Genomic DNA, 23,950 nt, shown 5'->3' on the forward strand with positions numbered 1-23,950 from the left:
ATTTGCAGAACCGAACAGTTCTCCTGTTGCACAGGGAGAATTGGATTCAGAAGGTAAAAATAACTCGGGAAGAAAATCAAAAATGCAAATAGTTCACATTCGTTTCCCAGTGTTCCTTCTCTGGGTGTAGCTGTCTCTGTCCATCATTTATCCATTGAAACTCAGTTAGGTCTCTTTGTCATAGAAATCCACTTCCATCAGAATACATCCTCATACAATATCGTTGTTTAAGTGTATAATGTTCTCCTGGTTCTGCTCATCTCACTTAGCATCAGTCCATGTAGGTCTCTCCAAGCCTCTCTGTATTCATCCTGCTGGTCATTCCTTACAAAACAATAATATTCCATAACATTCATATACCACAATTTACCCAGCCATTCTCCAATTGATGGGCATCCATTCATTTTCCAGTTTCTAGCCACTACAAACAGGGCTGCTACAAACATTTTGGCACATACAGGTCCCTTTCCCTTCTTTAGTATTTCTTTGGGATATAAGCCCAATAGAAACACTGCTGGATCAAAGGATATGCACAGTTTGATAACTTTTTGGACATAATTCCAGATTGCTCTCCAGAATGGTTGGATTCGTTCACAACTCCACCAACAATGCATCAGTGTCCCCTTTTTCCCCGCATCCCCTCCAACATTCATCATTATTTTTTCCTGTCATCTTAGCCAATCTGACAGGTGTGTAGTGATATCTCAGAGTTGTCTTAATTTGCATTTCTCTGATCAATAGTGATTTGGAACACTCTTTCATGTGAGTGGTAATAGTTTCAATTTCATCATCTGAAAATTGTCTGTTCATATCCTTTGACCATTTATCAATTGGAGAATGGCTTGATTTTTTATAAATTTGAGTCAGTTCTCTATATATTTTGGAAATGAGGCCTTTATCAGAACCTTTAATTGTAAAGATGTTTTCCCAGTTTGTTGCTTCCCTACTAATCTTGTCTTTACAAACATCTTATAAGTCATTAGAGTTGATAGAGACAATAATTATCTCATTTAGCATGGTTCAGTATCACTGATCTGATCTTACAAGGAGATGTTTTGGGCCAGAACTTGAAACAAGATAGAACTAATTGATCAAATGCTTGTGTTCACACCAGTACTCATTGGAGTTCACAAGTATGGGAGATTCACAAAGTAAACTTAGTAACTTTGTGAATTCACACCTCCCTTAGGTGTGCCTCCAGAACCAGGAGTCAGCTTTTGGGAAATCATATATAAAGAGGCTCTTAGCTTCGGATTAGGTACTTTGGGTGAGAGTTGAGCTAAATTAGATTGGAGAGGAGCTTGCTGGGACAGACGCAGAGCACTCTGGGAAATTGAGAGCTAGAAGTCCTCAGAGGCAAGAGAGATTCATTCCATTTTCCACTTGGCTGGCTGGAGGCTGGAGAAAGCAGAGGCAGAAGCAAAGGACAGACCTTTGGATTTGGAGACATTTGGAGAGACCTCTTGGAATCAAGAGGCTAAAGGACAAACCTTTGGATTTGGAGACATTCTGAGGGAGCTCTTGGAACCAAGCAGAGAGGCCTCTCAACTAAGGGAACTATTTTGGAAGGAGAAAACATTTGCATTTTATCAGCTGGCTGCATTTTGGGTGATAATTACTCTTGACTGCAACTAAGGCTGCCTCCAGAAAACCTCCCCAAGAAACCTGCTTCCTCCCAGAGAGAACCATCATATTATTTTAAAGAAGAAAAACACCACAAATAGTCATAATAGATTTTTCTGGAATAAATGTTTCTTGTAAGAAGCATTTTGCTGAATTCTATTTAAATACAATTTGTAACAATACTGCATTTTATAAGAATACTTACCTCATTTTCTTCAGGTATTTTGTACTACTTTTACCATCATACTTTAAATCATTTTTGTATATAGTTTATCTCACTTATCACAATTTATTTCATTTAAAAAATAGGCAACTTTTTCACATAATTGTTTAAATTTTTCAACAATATAGTTATCTGATTGTTCCTGTGGTTATTGTAAGGTGTTTTGTTTTGTTTTGTTTGAAACACATTTCATTTTATTTAATAAGGCTTATTATCTTGTATTTAGCAAAATGAATTATATTGAGAAAGAAATTTTTTTTTACCAAGTTTAGAAATGTAGATAATGTTATGGTACTTGGACTATCTATACAAAGATGACTTATAGTATTTCCACAAGTCTATACCCTTACTCTCTTCCTCTTCCAAGCTCTACAACCATAATTATATCAGTGATGCCATTGCTCCTAAAAAGAAGGCATATTACTTTCCTCTCCTCTTGGCCCCATTCAAGATTCCAGAGCAAACAGCACTTTCTGGGCTACTGTTTTCCATATACCTACCTTGTCCCTTGAGGTAAGGGGCATTAATAATGTATCTCAAACTATTTATCCCAAAATTTTAGCACAGTGCTTGGGATGTAGTAAATGGACTCTTAAGTTCCTTTTTTTCACAAATGCAATAGACAAAATGAGGGCACAATAATAGTCTGTGTGTCAGATTACACTCATACCCCTTGAAATTTTACCTCATTTGTACATTCTTTATCAAATACCATTCTGCATTTTTTATTAGAAAGAATGAAATCACCTGTTAGTTTCTGAGTTTCTCTCACTCTCTCCCCTTTTTTTTTTTTTTAATTGGGAGAAGTTGGATGTATTTACTTATTTCTTGTCCCATATGAGAGGGTCTCATGGTCTTCTTAAGGTCATCCTGTGGTTTAGAAAATGTTAACATACTTAGTTGTAGGCAAGGATCTAGTTTTTTATATTTCCTTAACTTCATATATGGTAGAAGCCTACTCAAGATAATATTAAATTTTTTTAAATCAAAATTCACTGCAGAGTTACTTTATATTTTATCTGCATTTAAATGATTAAAATTCCATTTGTAATCAAGCTTTTTTTTTTAATCAATACATATGTATTGTGTAAATCTAGATGTGCCTCTTCTAATTTGGAGCACTTGATACATAACCATAGAAGTTCCATGATTAGATTAGGCAGACTAAAGGGAAATGGTGACCATTTTTTATGGGGAGAGCATTTGTGAAGTACTCAACATATGAAGAGGATACTTAAACAATGAGAATATGGTTCCTTAATTTACTAGATAGGTTCATTTGAGGGTGCAGGAAGGAAAAGTTATTATTTCATGTATTGTACACTGCTTTGAAACAGTTTGAAATATTGAGAATTTCTGAGGCAAAACGTACCATGGTATCTTGAACCATTTAAATACTGAATTTTTTTTTAAAGATTTCTGTTCCTGGTTTTGCAACATTTAAATATTTCTATTTAAAGATCTTTCAGATTTTCCCGAACAAAACTAAAATACTTAATAAATTTTAAGAGCTAACTGTAATCTGTAGTACTTTGGTCAAATGGTAATTGCTAAATCAAACAAATTACAGCATATTCCAACTCCAAATAGAATAAACCCTGGTTCTCTTTAGGATTGCTTTGAGTGTACACATCAAGTGAAACATGACTAAATGCAGAATTCTTAATGCCATTCATTTAACATTCAAGCAGGAGCTTAGAGATCATCATCTTTCCTTCTCATGCCCCTTTATTGTATTAACTGAAGAAACTAAGATCCAGAGAGGTATTGTAGTTGCTCAAAGTCACACTGGTAGTAAAATTTATTTTTTTTAACCTTATTATTCATTGTAAGCTCATTCCCCATTCTGATGTAAGGGTATCAAATCTTGCCCATCTAACTTGGCTTTTGTTAGATCCAAAATTAAATTTTTTTCATCTTCCATTTCAGGTTTGGTATGATAGTATATTCTTTTCCTTGGCTTTAATTAGGAAACCAATTACTCATTTTCATTGAAAACATTTGTCACAATAGTAATTTGATAATTAATTTAGAAATTTGAGTTGCTATTCAAACTTATTCTGTATAAATTTCCATGCCAAGCTATAGTCATTCCTTTAGCTTTAACTTTGTATTTAAAAGTTCAGTAGTATTAAATGTTAACATCTACATATTTTGAGAACCACAACTACTTAAACACAGTTCAAACTATGGTCTTTTAACAATACAAGAGCGTATCTCACACGTATAAGCGTGTGCATGTGTGAATGTCAGTGTATGTGTGTGTCTGTGTATGTAAATTGCTTTCCAGATGTATTTATTTTCTTTTGTGGCCTAGTGTAGAGAATAGTGTATTTGGAACCTGGAAAACTTAGGTGAATCTCTCTTGACACATTAATTATGTGGCACTGGGCAAGTTTTTTAATCTCTCTTGGATTTAGTTTCTTTGTCTGTGAAAAGAAAATATTAACAGTACCCACTGTACGAACTTGATAAGATAATCAAATTAGATATGCAAAGTGATTTATAAACTTTACACCTATATAGAAATAGAGGTATTGACATGTGTTTCCTTGCCTTTTCTCATTTTTCCCACCTCCCATACACTAGAATTAAAATATAATGCAAATGCAAATTGATTGGCTTGAGAGTAATTTATACTCAAATTAAGAATTTACTCTTTCCTCATGTTTTGATTATGTAGATATAATATCTCCTTCTCTTACCCAGTCTCCTCTCCAAAGTTGGGGACTAGACAATGAGGAGATGAACTAGCTCAGAGTTTGTATGGGACATCCACCTGCACTACAAGTATTTGACATGTGTTTTTAGGTGACAAATTGCATATCTTGTAATTTGTGCCAAGAAAAATTGGTTTTGATATTTGGGAATGAGGGAACAGGTAGAGTGGCAATCTTTATTTTCCTTTAATATTTTGTGAACCTGGCTAGGAATTTGATCATAGTTTAGATGTATTTCTGGTCAGCTAGGTGATGCAGTGGATAAAGCCTGGAGTCAGGAATATGAGAATTCCCAAGTTCAAATTCTGCCTCAGATATTAACTAGCTATCAAGGCACAACCCTGTATCCTCCAGTTTCTTCATCTACAGAATAATATGAAGAAGGGAATGGAAAACTTAGCATCTTTGACAAGGAAACCCTCCCCCCCAAAAAAGGAATCGCACAATGATTGAAACAGCTGAACAAAACAATCAGATGTGTTTGGTATGTTAATATATTTACTCCAAAGGCTCCTCCAGGGCTTTTTTTTTTTTCTCAAATGATTCAAAAATAAAAAGGAAATGGATAGTGTTGAGTGAAAAGTATACTTTTTGTGTGCCCAGTGAATTTATTTCTAGTTCATAAAACCTACCAGTCACACATAATTATTCCTTGTAAATGACACATGACACAAGTAACTGGAACCAACCATTCAGTGAAAAAGGTAGAGAAAGATTCATTTTAGATCCTCATACAATTACTCTAAAGTATTGATGAGTTTGAGTTTTAAATTTCTTTCCTTAATTTTCAGTACAGATAATGAAAATACAATTGGATTTCAAAAGAATACTAGGATTTCAAAAAAAAATTAGCTTATTTTGTAATTTGTGATATATTTGAAGAGGAAATACTGTCATTTGATGGAAAAAGAAAATAACCTGAATTTGGAATAACATAGCTAAATAATTCAAAGTGACAAATTATAACTACTTAGCTACTACTTAATGTTAAATTACATTTATCCCAATTTCTGTGAAATGACTTATGATTGTCTCAAAATTTAAAAATCAGAGCAATCACTATTTCTTAAAATTAATGATAATGAAAAATATCCTATTAGCAGCTAAAGTGTGCTTTAGTATAGTTTGAATTGTTATCCTTAAAATATGTAGCAGTCATAGATTTTGAGCTAGAAGTTATTGAGTTCAACCCCCTCATTTTACAAATAAGGAAACTGAAGCTCAAAGACTTGTCCAAAGTCAAACATACAGTAAGTGTGTGTGGTGGGAATTGAAAAGCATGGTTTTGTCTTTCCTGTCTTCAGGTCCTGTGGGCTTTTTAAGTATGCCTTTTAATACAATATATTAGTAACTAGTTATTCTGGAATTCAAAAAAGTGATTTTTAGCTGATGTTAATAATTATGATGATGCTATGGGAAAATCAGGTTGTTTTGTTGTGGACAAAGAGTAAGGAGGTAAATGATGAAAATAGGAAATTTGGACGTCTGGGGCATGCAGTAGACAGAGCACTGGGCTTGGAGTCAGAAAAAACTGAATTCAAATGGGGTCTCTTGCTTGGTGAAACTATTTGCTTAAGTTCCTCACCTGTTTTTAAAAGGGGGAGTATATGGGAGAATTGATCACTTTATGTAATGTTGTGGACATTGTTGTCAACATTTGAAAATGCTATCTATAACCTAACCTAAGAGTTTTGTCATAATTGGGGACTAGTTCAGTTTTGAAATTAATAGACAATTGACATTATTTTTCTGTCATTAAATCCTGTAACTGATCTAAGACTTAATGCATTTAGTTTGGTGGCATCTGTAGGTCACTAGTATTTATTGAATGGTTTAAATTTTGCATATCACAAAATTACGATTTAATTTTCCAATAATACGTAAAGTACAGAGAAGAAAAGGAAATTGCCTTTTGATTTAAGTTTATTTTTACAGATGTGGTCTAGGAAATGAAATGATTTATCCAAATGTTTCTTCTTTTGAATTTAGTCTCATCATGAGAGTTTATTGTTAAAAATTGTTAAAAATATTTTTCTTTAGGCATTGTCTTTTTTGTTTTAAGATAAATTTTGGAAGTATCTGTCATGTTTCTAACACAGGGTAGAATGTTTCATTTGAGGAGTTTTATACCCACTGTATTTGTCTTGTTGCATTGACAGAGTGAAGACAGCCCAAGTCCCAAGAGACAGCGGCTTTCTCATTCAGTCTTTGATTATACAGCATCACCAGCCCCATCACCACCAATGCGACCATGGGAGATGACATCAAATAGACAACCTCCTTCAGTTCGACCCAATCAGCATCACTTCTCAGGGGAACGATGCAACACACCTGCACGTAACAGAAGAAGGTTAGTAGATTAATTCTCTAGTTAAGAAATAATGCTGGACAATTTTCTTCTAAATCAAATAAACCTAATTAGAAATCACTATGATGAGCCCTTAACTATGTGAACTATTTACAGATTTAGGGGAGCAGCTGTCTTCTTTCCATTTTGATAGTTGATTATGTTGCTAATAAAAGTGTAAAGTAAGTTTAAAAAGCTTTTCATTTAAGTGTGTGGGAATTTTTGTGCTTATCTTTTGTTGACCTATGATTTAGAAAGATTTTTGGTTTACTTTTTATTATTAAGTTAACCAAAAACTATTTTGCTTTCATTGTTTTTTTCTAAATTTTTAAATGTCATTGATGCCCTTTTGGGTATTTCCTTCTCTCTTTTGTATCACAAATGCTACTCATCTATTCCCACTCCTAAGTGCAATTTATTTGGATTAGTACTATTCAACAAAGTGGGAAAACGGGAAAGTAGTCTGGAAGAAATTAAGTTTAGACCAGTATTTCAAACCATATACCAAAATAATGTCTCAATAGTTTCATAATATAAATACACAAAGTCATATTGTAAGCAATTTAGAAAAGAAAGGAAGTACTATGGATAACTATGGATAAGAGAGAGTTCTTAATCAAAAAAAGGAAATAGAGAGGATCATAAGAGGTCAGGTGAAGAATTTTGATTATATGCAATTGAAAAGTTCTTGTACAAACAAAATAAATATAGTAAGAAGAAAAAGAGAAATAGGTAACTGAGAGAAATCTTTGAAAGACATTTCCTTGATAAAGGCCTAATATCCTAGATATATAAAAAAACTGCTTCAAATAGATAATCAAAGAATATTAATGGGTAATCCTCAAAAAAAAATATCAACAACTTAGTATATGAAAGAATGTCCCAAATCACTAATAATCAAAATAAATATAAATTACAAAAACTTTGAAGTTCTTCCTCACATTTATCAATTTGGCAAAGATAATTAAAGGAAAATGACAATTGTTGGAGGAATTGTGGGAAAGTAGATATATTTGGTGAATTGATGATAAAGCTATGAATTGATCTAACCACTCGGGAATAGAGTTTAGAACTCTTTTAGTAGCAGAATATGTTATATAGTATAGGCCAGTTTTTCTTTATAAGGTAAATATAATTTTAAATGTGTTATCAAAAACCAGAAGCTGTTATTGTGTGCTTCTGCTATTTTATTTGTCATGGTTCTAAAAGTGCTAATAAAATCACCAACTAATCAGCAAAAAAGAAAACGAGGGGCAGCTAGATGGCACAGTGGAGAGAACACTGGTCCTGGAATTAGGAGAACTGGAGTTTAAATCCTGTTTTAGATACCTGACTTTAACTGTGTGATCTTGGGCAAGTCATTTAGTCCCACTTGCCACACTTCTTAACTCCCCCTCCCCCTCAAAGAAAACTAAATAATAGCTTAAAGCAAAATAGAAAAATCAGCAGCATTTCTATTTAGCAATTATAAAAGGAAGAAGAAAATAATGGAAAAAGAAGATTCATTCAAATTCTATGAAATGAATAAATGAAAAAGCTGTGTCTCAAGGCTTATTTGTATCCTAGACTCTTTATCTTTTTTCTTCTCCTTAGCCCATTTTTGGTGTCTTTAGGTTCCATTGATTTAATCATCTCTTAGCAAAGATTCCCAGTTCTTTCTCCTCTGAGTGACATTTCTGCATTGCAGATTGCTTACTGGACTTTTCCTATTGAATATCCCATCAAACTCACTGTTTCTAAGATAATATTCATTATCTTTCTCTATAAATCCACCCTCTCTCAAACTTAAACTATAACAAGAGAATTGCCATTCTTCCAATCATTCATCTAATCAACTACAATATTATTTTTGATTTCTCACATTTCCAGTCAATTACCACCTCTTGTCATTTCCATTTTCACAGTATCCTTGAAATGTCCCCATATTTCTATTTGGACCACAGCCACCATAATTTAGAGCATCATCACTTTTCTCCTAGACATAGAATTGTTCTCAAATCTCTTCTCCATTTCATCCTTCCAGCTGCTCTCCTAAAGTGTAGGGTCTAACTATGTCATCTTCTCAGCCTCAGTAAGATCCAGTGACTTCCTAAAATCTCAAGGATTAAAATATAAACTGTTCCATTTGGCATTTTAAGCCTTCCACAACCTATCTTAAACCTTCCTTATCACCCTTCTCATATTGCTTTCCTCTTGACACTATACAGTCTAGCCAAACTGGCTTTCTTAGTATTTTTCACATCAGTCACTCCATCTTTCATCTCCTTACCATGGTGTTTCCTGTCCACTATTTGTTAGGCAATCTTTCCTTGTTTCCACTTCTTGAAATTCTTCAGGAATCATCTTTGATTCCATTTTCTGAGTGAGACATTTCTTGACCTCAATAGCTTTAATGCCTTCTACCTTTCTAATGCCAGTATACTCTGTTTTGTTACGTCTCTGTTATCTTTGTGTTAGAATACATACTCTTCAAGGATAGAGATTATTTGACTTTTGTGTTTTGTAAGACATTATTACTGCTTAAACTTTTCCTTATTCCTATTTTAAAGAATTTTTTTCCCTTGGAATTCCTGACTTTGATATATTCCTACATATAAATGTGTTGTTATTTTTATCTAATAGTATCAAATATGTCCACTTGTGTGATTAGTATAACACTAAATCTTTAATTTGCTTTTTTGCTCTTATCCCCAAGTACTTTTCTATTTACTTTGTATACGTTTTGAATTTACCAATCTTTGTACATGTTGACTCCCTCACCTCCCATACCAGTAAAATATAAACTGCTTAAATGAGAACTGAGACTGTTGCCTTTTGGTATTTTTATCTTCAGCACCTACCACAGGCCCTGACATATATAAGTGCTTAGCTGAATTGAATTGCCCATTAGCACTTTGCTATAATAATCTCCTTAGTCTTCATAGACACATTTTGAATGCTCTATTCATTTTCAAGCAACCATAATTCACTACAGCTCTAATAACATTTCTTATGCATGGATCTGAGTATGTCAGCCTTCAAAACTGTTTTATGGCTCTCTTCTATACCAGACCTGCTACAACATTGATGGCAGACTATTTTTTCGGTTCTAATATTCCTCTTATGTTTATTCTGTTTCATTTCATCTCAACCATTCTGTACCCCAGATGCACATTAGACATTTCCATGTATTTTCTTACGTTGCCTACATTTGAAATGTTTTCCTCATCCCCCTTTTCATACAGATTTCCTTCCTATTTTTAAAGTGCAATTCACTTGATAATAGCTCCTTTAGTTTGATCGTTTCCCTGATGCCTCCCAGTTAGTAAGGAATTTCCTTTTCAATATCACATAGCTGTTCTTTTTTGCTATGTCATATAATTCGTTCATTGCAATTCTTATATATTAGTAGTTTCCAGTATGTTTTTTAAAAAAAATATTGTTGATTCCTTGAAGTCAGGGAATGCATATTATGTAAACTTTCTTATTCCATGTATATATAGCACAATGCTCTTGCTAGTGAATATTTAAGTGCTTGATATATAAACCTAATGTTTTTTGCATTGTAGCAGCTTCTGGCTTAGAGCTCTTAAAAGACCTTAGGGCAGCAAGGTGGCACATCCTGGAGTCATCTTCATGAATTGAGAGGCATCAGATACTAGCTGTGTAACCCAGGGCAAGTCACTTAAGTCTCTGCCTCAGTGTCCTCTTCTGCACAATGAACTGGAGAGGAAATGACAAACCACTTTATTATCTTTGTTAAGAAAAACCCAGATGGGATTATTACATAGAGTCGAATGTGACTAAAAACAACTCAGTAATAATAAAAGACCCTTAGAAGTTATCTAATTTAATGCCTTATTTATTTATTTATTTGCTTCTTGGAAGACTTAAATTTTTAAATTGTCCTTATACATGTCCTCAAAACCAATGTATTTTGTTTTCATAAAGATCGTGTGTGGGTTTTTTGTTTTTTGTTTTTTTTTAACATTAGTGCTTTTTGCTTCTCTTCTTTCAGAATAATATATGTGTTTGCAATCATTTGTTTTGTCTTTTATTTGCTAAATAGATTATTAACCCTATGGATTCAGATATTTCCCATTCTAATTATTTCTGCTAGAGGGGAATTTCTGCTGCCATTTGTTATCTTTTAATTTCTTTCAAGACTCTTGTTTTTATTTTGAACCATTCTGGGCATCCTGCTGCAGTTTCATGAGCTTTGGGAAATCCATGGGTTTCTTTCTGTCGTGGGGTGTTGGTTCATTTTCCTTTGTCTTGCAATATTTATTTAGATACATTTGTGTTATTCAGATGTCTTGGTGGCCATCATCACTTTTGTTTTATTTTCCTGTTGATTTATCAGCTTGAGTACTGAGTTTTTAACTGGTATTTCTTTTTCCTGTGATGTTTGGTACTTGCTATCTTGTTTTCTCCTTAAAATTATTTTATTGCTCACTTTTTGACTCTTTCCTCTTTGACAGTGTGTTCTTGGGGCTTGGTCCAAAGCTGTCTTAGCTTCTTCCCACACTAAGGAATTCACTTTTCATCAGCTTCAGTCTTTTTTCCTTCAAGCCTAGTACAGCCCCTGTTGTTTAGTTTTCCCTCTGAAAGCTGTTGTTGTACAACCACAGGCAGAACCTGCTCCTGCTTACCTACACCTCCCTCTCTTCAGATGGAACAGAGTTAAGCTTTTTGCTTGTAGCCATAGAATTATAGGTAAGGACTATATTAAGGCATGCTGGCAGGGGTTGCAGCTGCTAAGAGATTGGTGAGTTATTCTTCTCATGATTAACTTCTCCACTGTTCATTCCCAGGACTGGTAACATTGTTAGGATTAATCCTGTCATGGCCTCTAGAGCATATGCAATTGTTGTGGCTCTGTGCATAGTTCCTTTTTTGAAATAATTTTGAAATAGTACTAAAGGACATTATAGCTCTGTTTTGGTTATAAGACTCCAAGTCTCTCCAATCCCCGACTGAGGAACCAGAGCCTTTGGTAGAGGCAGAATGAGTTGCTAGATGTCAAGAAGGTGGCAATAGGCAGAGTAGGAATTCAAACTCTATTTAGTTCATTCCAGATGCAGTATTCTCTCTGCTCTACCGTGTTATCTTTCTTAGCACTGCTATCCTATAAGCCCTATTATGAATAGTTTTAAAAAAAAAAAAAGGCCTGAACTTTTATTATAAATTTTGGGAGCTCAGGTTAAGGGTATAGAACATATTTAATATTTTTACAAGGAACTTTTCTGGAACATATCTATTACATAATAAGTTAACAAGTACTTATTATTTTCAAAGTTCCAGACACTGGGATATAGATATAAAGAATAAAATAAATTCCCTAGTCTTAAGGAATTTTCCTGAGCAAATCATTTATCCTGTCAGTGCACCCCAAGCAGTTTTTCCCAAGACATGTTTTTGAAAAATATATATTTTGGTTTTTAAAATCTTGATCATATATATATATATATATATATATATTTTAATGAGTATATTTTAATATAGTTGCTTTCCTTCATAACTCCATTTTATTAAAAAAACATTATTCTGAGAAGTTTATAGGTGTCATTAGATTGCCAGTGGGTTCATGACACAAGAAATCAGCCCCTGCTCTGAGACCACAAGGTGCTAAAAAAGATCCTTAAAGATTTTCCTTAGTATTGGATGCTCTCTGTACTAGTGAAATCACAGATTCATTCCCCTAAACATTCACATAATAACCAATAATGAGAGTATCCTGTTGGCAACCCAAATTAATTTCTCTCTCTTTTCTTTCACATGTAATGTGTTTCAGTCCTCCTGTTAGGCGCCAGAGAGGAAGGAGGGATCGTCTTTCTCGGCATAATTCCATTAGTCAAGATGAAAACTATCACCATATTTCATACGGACAGCAGCAAGCAATAGAGGAGCCTCGAGCCTTCCATCCTCCGAATGTATCTCCACGTATGTTACATCCTGCTGCTCACCCACCTCAGCAGAATGCAGTGATGGTTGACATACATGATCAGGTATTGTGCGGAAATGCTTCTGTTAAGTAGACACTGTCATTCATTGAGATTTCTTCCTTTTGGCAAGTTTCTTAATCAAAAAAAAGAGGGGGAAGGAACAATTTAATTTGCATATACAGGATACCTTGATTTCTCAACAATTCCCAAAATCAGTGTCTTGAGTTGGGGGGGGGGGGGGAATAATATTTTAAATGGGTATTTTTGTTGTATTAAAGGAGAAAAGAATTATAGACTCAGAGTATCCTGCGCAGCTACAAATGTCAAAAAAAGACCCAAAGGAATTGTTATGACTTTATTTTAGGTCAAAGGCATCTGTGTGTCTCAAGCTAAAGAAATTCACTGAATCCTGGAGATTAGAATAGAACCTTTTTGGTAGAGTGGGAAAAGCTATTGTCAAGGTTTTGATCAAAGGATTCTGATAATGCAGCTTGGCATTCAAGTCTCTATGGGGCATTCTTTTTAGGCATTCACATTCCTTCTTAACTATAAAGTAATATAATCTATGGATAACGGGCTATCTCGGCCCTTATCTGTCCCTTAAAATCAAAAAAGCCTGGGTTCAGGTCCTACCTCTTAAATGTTAATTGTGACATATTGCTTAAGTTCTTAGTGCCCCAGCCAGCTTTCCAACAGATCTACCCCAATTCTCCAAAGTTAACTTTTATCATATCTGTGATAAAGTAAATGTTTTCCTTTGCAGAAAGAGCCTGATTTTATGTACTGCAAATAGAGAATTGGTTTTCTTAAATCCATTATAAGATTCTCCATAGAATCTTTACATTACACGTTGTACAGTATAAGAGTTGTTAGGAAATAGAAGATAAAGGATCTTCTCTCAATGTGGAAACTGAAATGAAGGAGACTTCCCAAAGGTTTCACAACTGAGATTCACTTAAGATTTGGGATGTGAATCTAGGTCTCCTGAGACCAAAAACATTGCCCTTTTCAGTAGACTCTCACACTTGCCTAAAGTTAATATTTATCATCTGTTAACTTTACATTCATCTCTTTATTGTAGCTCCATCAAGGCACAGTCCCGGTTTCTTATACTGTAACAACAGTTGCTCCACATGGGATTCCACTTTGCACTGGCCAGCACATCCCTGCTTGCAATACACAGCAGGTTCCAGGATGCTCTGTGGTTTTCAGTGGGCAGCACCTCCCCGTCTGTAGTGTGCCTCCTCCCGTAAGTATTCATCTTGCTTCTTGTAACATCTTATCAATAATATGCCTTAGTGTAAGGATAAGACAGTATCATGGAATAGAATGGAAAAACATTTAGGAAGCACTTACTGTATACCAAGCACTGGAGGTAAAAAAAATAAAAATGATTCCATTAACTGCTTTCAAGATATGCAACTCTATTGCTTTTGGAGATTTACCCTGGTTCTATAGTTAGTCTTGGAGTTGTTGTGGTCCTTCCTTGACTCAGCTATCAAGTATAGGTCTAACTAAATTCCATAGTTAAAACATAAGAAATTTCAGTAGCTCCCAGTTAAAATCTGGGGGAGGGGGAATTCTTTTTTCTTTATATTCTGTCTCCAACCTATATTTTCCAGTTTATTTCACTTTGCTCCTCTTGAAACATTCTACATTCTGGCTAAACCTGCTGCTTTGCTGTTCCATCTCTTTACTGTAGGCCCTTTCCATAGGTTTTTCCCTCTGCTGGAATATCATCCTTTCTCACTTGTCTCTTAGCATCTTTAGCTTACTTACTAAGATTCAGTTACTGTCACTTCCTACTTGAAGACTGTCCCTCTCCCCCATACCCCAGTTGTTAGTGTTCTTTCTTCTCAAATTGTCTTTTATTTACTTATTTGTTTACAAATCCCTGTACCAATTTGTTTAATTTAGTTTTATTTTTGTATTTCTGGCATACAGCAAAGTATTTCATGCTTAGTAAGTGTTTAATAAATGCTTACTGCAATGAAGTGAAATAATGTGGGACCTTTTAGGAGTCTGTAAGAAGAACAAAAGAAGACAGCCGAGATGAGGCCGGCCCTCCACCTCAAGTACTCCTTGCTTTTCTTTCCTCCCCTTCTCTCGCCTCTCCTTTATTTTGGAGTATCCATTCCTGTTTGCTCTTTTCTACTCCCCATCTCCTCTGTGGGTACAATTCATCCAGTCTTATCCCTTCCTCCTTTCCATAAGTGTTCCACCCTATCTGATCTCTTCTGGGTAGGGGCCATTATGTCCTTTCTTCTCCCTCTTTTCCTTCAGTGAAGGCCTTCTAACTATACCACTTCCAACAGGTGACAGGAAGCTAATCTTCCCAGTCCCAAAGTTCTGAAGAATCGAGTACATCATTCAGTAGAATGAGAAAGACTTGACAAAAGGCTGGTGAGGAGGGAAATAATTAGGGAGAAGGAAAAGCCATTGGTAAATGGGTAACTAGCAAGATGACACTGAACTATAAGAGGGCCAGTGTTTTTATGAGCTTGAATAATCATATTAGCTTTAGATATTGAAATATAGTTAATTAATAGCGCAGTCTGGATTTTTTTGCTTTATTACACTATTACTTTTACCTATTGAAAGTATTTTGGTAGTTTACCCATTTTCTCTGATAGACATTTTGTTTATTTTGGGGGAGTATTTCAAATAAATCATACTTATTCCTTTATTAGGAACAAAAAATAAATTAATGTGTTTTTCTCTTACAGATGCTTCAGGCATGTTCAGTTCAGCACTTACCAGTACCATATGCTGCATTCCCACCTCTTATATCTAGTGATCCATTTCTTTTACATCCACCTCACCTTTCTCCACATCATCCTCCTCATTTGCCACCACCTGGCCAGTTTGTCCCCTTCCAAACACAACAATCACGATCGGTATGTATATACTTTTATTTTTTTTGCCTATAAATTTGTTGAAAATTTAAGCCCAGATTTACTCATTGTCACTTAGTAGAATAAAAGTGTGTGTACTTCATAATTTATTGTACTAGAGAAAAAAAGAACCTATATTCTCAAGTAGAAGTTTGGTATGAGTTAATGCAGATTCACCTGAAATTAATTGGGAGTTCCTGCTTTATGTATTAATGATGTGCTATAATTTTTTTTCTATTCTTTTATTTGCAGTCCCAATAGTAAAAGTAATTAAAATAAAAATCTTCTTAGAGTTTGGGGACAGGAATTAGTTTGCTTTAAGATAGAAGTAAGCCTTAAATTGAATAGAAATATGGAATCTTTTTGAATATTTACTTTTTTCTTTAAATATTTCCAGCTTCCCTAAAGGTCCAGGTTTGAGTCATTTAGCACCTGTGACCTAAAGTCACCTTTAACACTCATTTCTTTCAACTTGCCTTTGGTCCTATTGTCTTCATCCAGTTAATCTGACTTTCATTACTTCTCAATAGTAATCAGTTTCTTCTGTCTACACTCTTAAGTCTTCCCCATCTCTAAAAAGTCCTTGCTAGGTCTTATTATATAGCTCTACTTTTTTTCTTGGATCAACTCAAGGGAAAAAGGGAGGGAAAAGTCTTTTTTTTTTTTTTTTTTTTAATATGTTTGGTGCTTCTGCATTCTCTTTCTCTCATCACTTAATTGAAACTACATGTCTCCAGAGTTACCATTGATTTCTAAATTGCCACACCTAAATGCTGTTTTTTTAATATTTGTCCTTAATTTCTCATCATTTGACTCTCTTGATCACTCTCTCTTGGATACTCTTTCTTCTTTTGCTTTTCATGTCATTGCTCTCTCTAGGTTTGTCTTCTACCTTTTTCCTCAATTTCCTTTGCTGACTTTTTTATCTATGTCATGTCCAATAACTGGATGTTACACGAGGTGCTGTGTTCTGAGCTATCTTTTCTCTATCCTCTTTCTGTTTGTGAACTTATTTGCTCCTATAGATTTGGGTAACATCATTATGCAGATGATTACTAGATCGCTTTATCCAGCCCAAGTCACTATCCCGAGTTTTAGTCCCAGGTCACCAGCCACATATTGGATATTGAATACTAGATATCCTATCAAATTCATTGTGTCCAGATAAGAACTCTTCAAATCCATCCCTCTTCCAAACTTACTGTTACCATCAAGGGAACTCACATTCTTGACTCTTCAGTCTTCATCACATATATGATTAGGTACTAAATGTCATTTCTTTCTCCATGCCTTTCTCTCCAATTTAGTTACCAGAATTCATGTCTTTCTCATCTCTTTCCCAGACTCCTAATTGATTTTCCTGCTTCAGACTTCTCCATTCCAATCCATTCTCCACACAAATATCAAAATAATTTTTCTAAAATGCACATCCGAACATATTACTTTCTCTCTTCTTTTCCCTCCTTCCCAACTCTAATGGCTTTTTATTACCTCTAGGATGTATATTTGAAAATTTTACAACTTGGCCCCTTTTTATCTTTTAATTTTTCACATAATCTGTTGTTTGCCAGTGTTGGCTTATTCTAGATATTCATCATCTGTGATGTCACATCCCTTCTCTCTGTCTTTATACTTAGTTACCCCATACGTAGAATGTACTTTCTTAATCTCCACCTCTTAGAATCCCTGCTTCTTTCAAGATGATACAAATGGTACTGATTAAAAGAGGCTTTTTCTTCTACCTTCTCTATTCTCCCCAATCCAAAGTACTACTTAACTTTCATCCACTCGGTGTGTATTTTGTATATTCTTATATAGGTATAAGTTTGTTTCCTCCATTAGAATATAAGCTTTTTAAGAACAGGAATTGAATTTTGTCTTTTCTCTATATTCCCCGCATTAATACAACTGAGTACAGTGCCTGGAATATAGTAAATACTTAATAAATGCTTCTTGATTGATTATGTTTAAAAAATAACAATAATATTCATCCTGTTCATCTTTTATGTGTGTATAAAAACCAAGTCTTCCCTTTTTTCCAGGTACATGAGGAATGGGTTCAGGTATAACATAAATCCACAGTTGGTTGAAAAACTTTATTTTAGCCATTAGTTATATTGGCATTTACCCAGCCATAGGCAGCCATATGGCAGGGACTGGATTAAGATTTGTTAGGCTGGCTGCTTTGGTAGATTGTGGATAAGCATGGGGCTATGGCTTGATGATCAGTATCTTGTAGTATGTATGAATTCAGAACATGAGAATTCCATGTATTCAGGAAAGAAGTGATTAGAATGTGAACACCACAATTGATAGCTGGAGGGAAAGACAATTAGCAGTTTCTAAGTAAACTGTTCCTAATCAGCAACCAAGAAATTGGGTCAAGCAAGGGAGAAATGGCAGAGATAGGATTCTTAATAATGGGGTTAGAAGATACTGAAATGGGCCTCAGCATATTCCATATCAGCAATAGTGTTGTGACTATTAACTGTCCTCGTTCATGATCTCTTCCATTCTGCTGCATGTAGTCATAAAAGTAGATGAGTACCAGAAATGGAGCAAGGCAGCAATTCCTTGGATGTTCATTGTAGTTCATTGTAGCATAAAAAACTTAAACTGTTAGAACTTTTCTCCCTAGCAAGCTTCTAATTTATCTTCATTTTTAAAAAAACAACTAAGATAAATAAAAGAAGTAACCCTTAATTTTTTTTTTAGCTGAGCTCTCTGTAAAATTCTATTTTACAGAGAGCTCAGCTAAAAAAAAAAAAAAAAATTATAGACAAAAGAAAGAAATCACCATATGGATTTTTTCTACAAATGAAGACTTATTTAAAAGAGCATGCTATTTGAGTTGGAGTGAGGAAAGAAAGACTTGGTGCCTAAAAAGCCAGACCAATAAATTCCTTATAAAAGATAAGGAAATGACTGAAAATTGGAACCAATTACAATAAAAATACTTCATTTTGATTTTTAGTGTTTATAAAATCATAGTGTCAGTAGTTAATCGTTCTGCGTCATAGAGATATACATTCTGTTCTGTTTTTTAGTTTAAAAAGTCATTTATATATTTCACTAATTGTTATACTGTGTTTTACATGTTTTAGGTGGCTGAAAATCATGAGTATATCAAAGGACTATTAAACAAAAGCAGTTTTAAGCAATGTGTATATGCTATGGTATTCTTTTGTTCCTTTGTGTGAAAAAAGGATCAAGTAGTAAAAGTAATTTATCATTTGAAGTCATGAATATTGGAAATGTTTAACACTTTTTTTTACTATGTATATTATTTTCAAGTTAATACAAGTCTATAGCAGTATTCATGTGCTCTATAGTCTCACTTGATGTTTCAGAATACTGTTAGAAGAAGATTCAGTCTGACATAGCAAAACTGTTGTGCAAAGATTTGTTTCAGATCATAAACTGAAAGTGATCCCAATTTGTCTGAATGTGGAAGTAAAGTTTGTTTTGTGTATGTATTTTAATCAGCCATTACAAAGGATAGAAAATGAAGTCGAGCTCTTGGGAGAACATCTTCCTGTAGGAGGGTTTACTTATCCTGCATCTGCCCATCCTCCAACATTGCCTCCATCGGCCCCCCTCCAGTTCTTAACACACGATCCTTTGCACCAGGAGGTGTCTTTTGGAGTAGTAAGTTTCTTACCAATGTGTATATTTTTCATTGCAATATATTTTCTTGAAATAATTGTTTCACATAGATACTACCATTATTTAATCTAAAGTTGAACATAACTTATTTAAGCCATAATTTTTTATCTAGATGATTTTTAAAATTCTGCTACCTTACAAATGTTTAAATAGTGATAACTGCATTAAGAATTTAAATTTTTTTTCAAGGAAATTTTTTTCTGAATATAACATTAAATTATGTAATTTGTACATTCTGTACATAAAGTTTTTTATTGTATGTTCTCTAATCTTTAAAGGTTGTCTTGAAAATGAACAAAATAGGTATGCAGAGAGAATAATTAATAATGTGTTAGGAATAACTACTTTAAAATCCACTAATTATGTTTGGTTTTTTTTTTTTGTTTGTTTGTTTTTTTTCAGTTTAACGTCAAGTAAATAATTGAATGGTCAGCTGCATTTAAAGCTAAATAATAAAATCAGTAAAATTAAAGGAATGCAACAATGCTGTTTTAAAAACAGACAAAAAGAAATTTCACAAAAGCAAATTATTTGTCAGCAATTTGTTGCAATTAAAATTCAAAATGGTCTTTTTTATTGTTTTTGGCTTTAATGTTGTACACAGGTCTGTCTTGTTAACCAGGTATACCCTAACTTTTGTAGTCAGCAAATCAGGATTTTCAAGGGATGCTCCTATCTATACCTTTCAGTCACAATTGAATATAATGTTTTTTACTTTCACAAAAATGAACCTGGAGTTGGACTGGGTAGGACCTCTAAAGGTCTCTTCTACCTCCAAGTCTATTGTTCTATGAAAAGGTATAAGAATGTGGTAAAGTAGTGAAGGATATCACTTCTAGTCTACATCCCTATTTTCCTTCTTCCCCTTTTTTGCTTTAAGAAAAGAAAAAGATGTCTTTAAAATACATTATGAATCCTCCCTCACAACAAAAGAAAACAATTTTCTTAAAACAAAAAAGGGGAAGAAGGAAAATAAGGATGTAGAATAGAAGTGATATCCTTCACTACTTCATAAATAATTCCAGGACCAAACTGGGAATATTTGCTAAAACAAACACTTTTAAATTACATCCTTTTTCACCTTCCTCAACATAATATACAATTAAGTCTTCTCTCCAAAACTTCACATATCCATGTTAGTCTTGCCTCTTGCTGACATTTCAGTCCTGCAATCATAAATCTCTTGCTGCATATCTCTGCTAGATGCACAATACAAGTATCTCTGTCCAAAACTGAACTTCCTCCTAGACCACTTGGTCTGTTTTACTTTATTCATTATTTTAATGGTGGCACTGTTCTTTTAGTCTTCTCAAACATCAAAATAACACATCACTTTACTCTTAGATTTCATCACTTAGCTTGAATGTTAGTATTTTAACAGAAATGTGATTTAAAAAAAATAAAATTTGATTTTAAAGGGTTTACTAAAGAAAAAGCATTCTCTAAATCTCAGAATCATTCTCTCAGAAATGAGAGACTAGAGAAGAGTCCCACCTATACATGAACTAAAAATAGCCTTTGGACACATAGCAAAGATCCTCCTGCTTCTCTTGGCATATTCTAGTACAGGATCCACTTCCTCCTGAGACATCACTTTCCACTTTTGGGATAGCTCTAATTGTTAGGTAGTTTATCTCCACATAAAATATAGACTCTCTTACTTAGAATTTGGATTCTTCCTATTCTGCCCTGTGAAGCCAATGAAACTAGTTTGGTTTTTGTTTTGCTTTTTTAAACTCTTCTACATATTTGCCTTTCAAAGTCTTCAAACTCGAGGCTAAACATATCCCTAGTTCCATTTTAGGAAATCCTATGTTCAAACCATACTTCAGATACATACTAGCTTTGGGACCCTGGGAAGTCACTTATTCTTTCTGAGCCTCATTTTTTTCCTCTGTTAAAATAAACACAATAATTTTCTGAACTAGGTGCCATTTTGAGGATTAGATAAGATAATGAATGCAATGCTCTTAGTAAGTATTATATATGAGCTGTTGGTATTATCGTTATTAAAATCCTTCCATGGTATGATCTTAAAATTCTTTATAGAATGCTGTCTAGTTTTTCAGTGTCCTCCTTAAACTGTAGTGCCTAGAATGGAAAACAGTAATTTAGGTATGAACTAGTTATAGTATATAGTAGTTATAGTAGTATACTATGATAGTATGGTATAGTATAGTATTTTAATGAAATTCTTAGTCTGAACCCTTTGATCATGACAGAATATTACTTTGTCCTTATACATCATTGCCTTATATGAAGTTTGCAGTTTTAAAGTTGAATTGCTCTCTTGTCCATTCATCCTTGTTGTATTTGTGAAGGTGACTTGAACCAAGGGTAAGACTCTTATCCTCATTAAATTTCTTTTTTCTAAAAAGTGCAGATTTGTTACATATTAAGTAAATTGTATTTCCAAAGGCTAGGGTAAAAGTCAGTGGAAAAACTGTATTTGATATGGAAAAATTTGCTTGAGAGATAATCTTTAGCTTTCAGAAAACATACCGATCAAAATCTAATTGCATAATGAATAGACCATCCTTGGAGAATAGCCCCAGGACAACCTAAATTTCAGTGCCACCTCTGATGTATACTGGCTGTGTAATCCTGGACAAGTTATTTAAAATCTCAATGCCCCCAGACAATTGTTAGCATATTTTCCTTGTTAGGGGGCATCTCCTCTGTAGGAGTTTCCTATAGCAATAAAATCAAATGGTTTTTTTTTCCCCCAAGAAGACTTTTTAAAGTTTTTATATTTTTTAAATGAATATTGCATAAAGATGATAAATTTGTCAAGTGCACAGGCAAATAACTTAATTTTGCATTTTTTTCCCCATATAGCCTTATCCTCCTTTTATGCCTCGAAGACTTACAGGACGTAGTAGATACCGATCTCAGCAGCCAATACCACCTCCCCCTTATCATCCCAGCCTCTTACCATATGTACTGTAAGTTCTATATTAGCTATTTTAATGTTTTTCCCTAGTTATTAAACATTTATTGCTTTTATGTAATAGTTCTACATAAACATTTATAATGTTTGTAAAACTATATAAACAAAAAAATTAAGATGTATATTTTTATTTTCAAGGAGTTTAAAACAAAAAATATATAGAAAGATGTAAGGATAATTCAATTTCAAAAACATTTTTCAAATACTTTCTATGTACAAAGGGCTAAAAACAGAAAATAAATAGTTTCTATCCAGAAAGAATTTGTATTCTTCTCTGAGGCCTAGAGGTGTACCAAAGAAATAAATATATAAACTAGCAGGTTTCAAACAAGATAAGAGACAACAGAAGAATCAAAATGAGATGTTTTGTTTTGTTAAAACTGGTATTGCCTGTACTACAGCTTCTGGTTATTCTGTTGTTTCTGTTTCTCTCATGAGGAAGAAGAGTAGCCTCCAGTCTCTAAGACTTACAGAAATACTTTCTAAAGGATTCTTAAATTCCCAATATATCTTTCAATTTTCTATCAATTTGATATGTTTTGTGAATACATTCTTTGTCGCTGAAAAAGCCATTCTACTCTGAAACTTTTTTTTGAAACAGTTAAATGTAAATTAATTTTGAAGATTGAATTTTTTCTGATATTTCTTGTAATAATTTTTTAAAAAAATATGGAAAACAAATTAATTTGTTTTAGCTTAATGATTTAAAGATAATGATAATTCATATTTATTTTTCTCTGTGTAATAGTAATAGAGTTCATTTATCTATTTATGTGGTACATTTTTTTCCTTTCCAGCCACTATTATATATGAGATACAAACATCTAACCTAAAGAAAATTTAAAATGACAAAAGAATTTGAAATAGACTATCTCCTATAAATACTTATCATTATTAAAATCCTTCCATGGTATGATCTTAAATAATTAGAAGGACCTGAACATTGGAATTATATGTCTGTACAAAGAGACATTTTGGCTCATGCCAAAATCTTAATTCACAGCTTGACAAATTAATCTACCTAAATGAAATGGCTATTAAGCTTTTGTTAAAGTTTAGTCAGAATTACATGAGATATAAAACCTAGACTACCAGATATTTCTGGCCACCATGTTTTACCTCCCTTATTTTATTCACCACCACTAAAATGATTTTGCATTATTTTGTCTCTGAAATCTATTACTCTGATGCCCTTCACATCAATTTTTCTGGCAATATCCTTCAAGGATAATTCTATCTATTCTATTATTCTCTTTTACCATACCTCATCCCCATTCTTTTTTCCACTTAAGATTGCTTTCCTTGGTTAGTTTTAGTTCTTAGCCCAAGCTATTCTCCTGTCAAAACCCATTATTCTCTTTATTTAATTGTGCATTTATGGTCAACCTGTTCTGGAATGCAGACTTCTATGAACTTCAATTTTTCTCAAATGCAACAAAAAGTCCTCTCCACCATTCTTTTAAATGTGTTAAATAAATGTTCATGATCTTTCTTGTAGATCAATGCTTCCAGTGCCACCTGCAATAGGCCCAGCCTTCAGCTTTGAATTGGATGTAGAAGATGGAGAAGTAGAAAATTATGAGGTTAGTAAATAATTTAAAAA

General features: G+C 33.6%; 1 protein-coding gene across 9 annotated transcripts in view; it reads left to right on the forward strand.

Annotated features, from left to right (window-relative positions):
• RNF38 (ring finger protein 38) overlaps positions 1-23,950 on the forward strand; it is a 213,994-nt gene that overhangs the window by 174,958 nt on the left and 15,086 nt on the right. For all 9 annotated transcript variants that reach the window (XM_051996138.1, XM_051996147.1, XM_051996157.1 and 6 more), the window contains 7 exons: positions 6,726-6,916; positions 12,687-12,900; positions 13,919-14,086; positions 15,564-15,734; positions 19,218-19,379; positions 22,236-22,342; positions 23,846-23,930. In XM_051996138.1, coding sequence (XP_051852098.1) covers positions 6,726-6,916; positions 12,687-12,900; positions 13,919-14,086; positions 15,564-15,734; positions 19,218-19,379; positions 22,236-22,342; positions 23,846-23,930 — 1,098 coding nt within the window. The remainder of the gene's footprint in view (positions 1-6,725; positions 6,917-12,686; positions 12,901-13,918; positions 14,087-15,563; positions 15,735-19,217; positions 19,380-22,235; positions 22,343-23,845; positions 23,931-23,950) is intronic.

This window comes from Antechinus flavipes, chromosome 1 (genome assembly GCF_016432865.1).
Source record: "Antechinus flavipes isolate AdamAnt ecotype Samford, QLD, Australia chromosome 1, AdamAnt_v2, whole genome shotgun sequence".
Classification (NCBI taxonomy): Eukaryota; Metazoa; Chordata; class Mammalia; order Dasyuromorphia; family Dasyuridae; genus Antechinus; species Antechinus flavipes.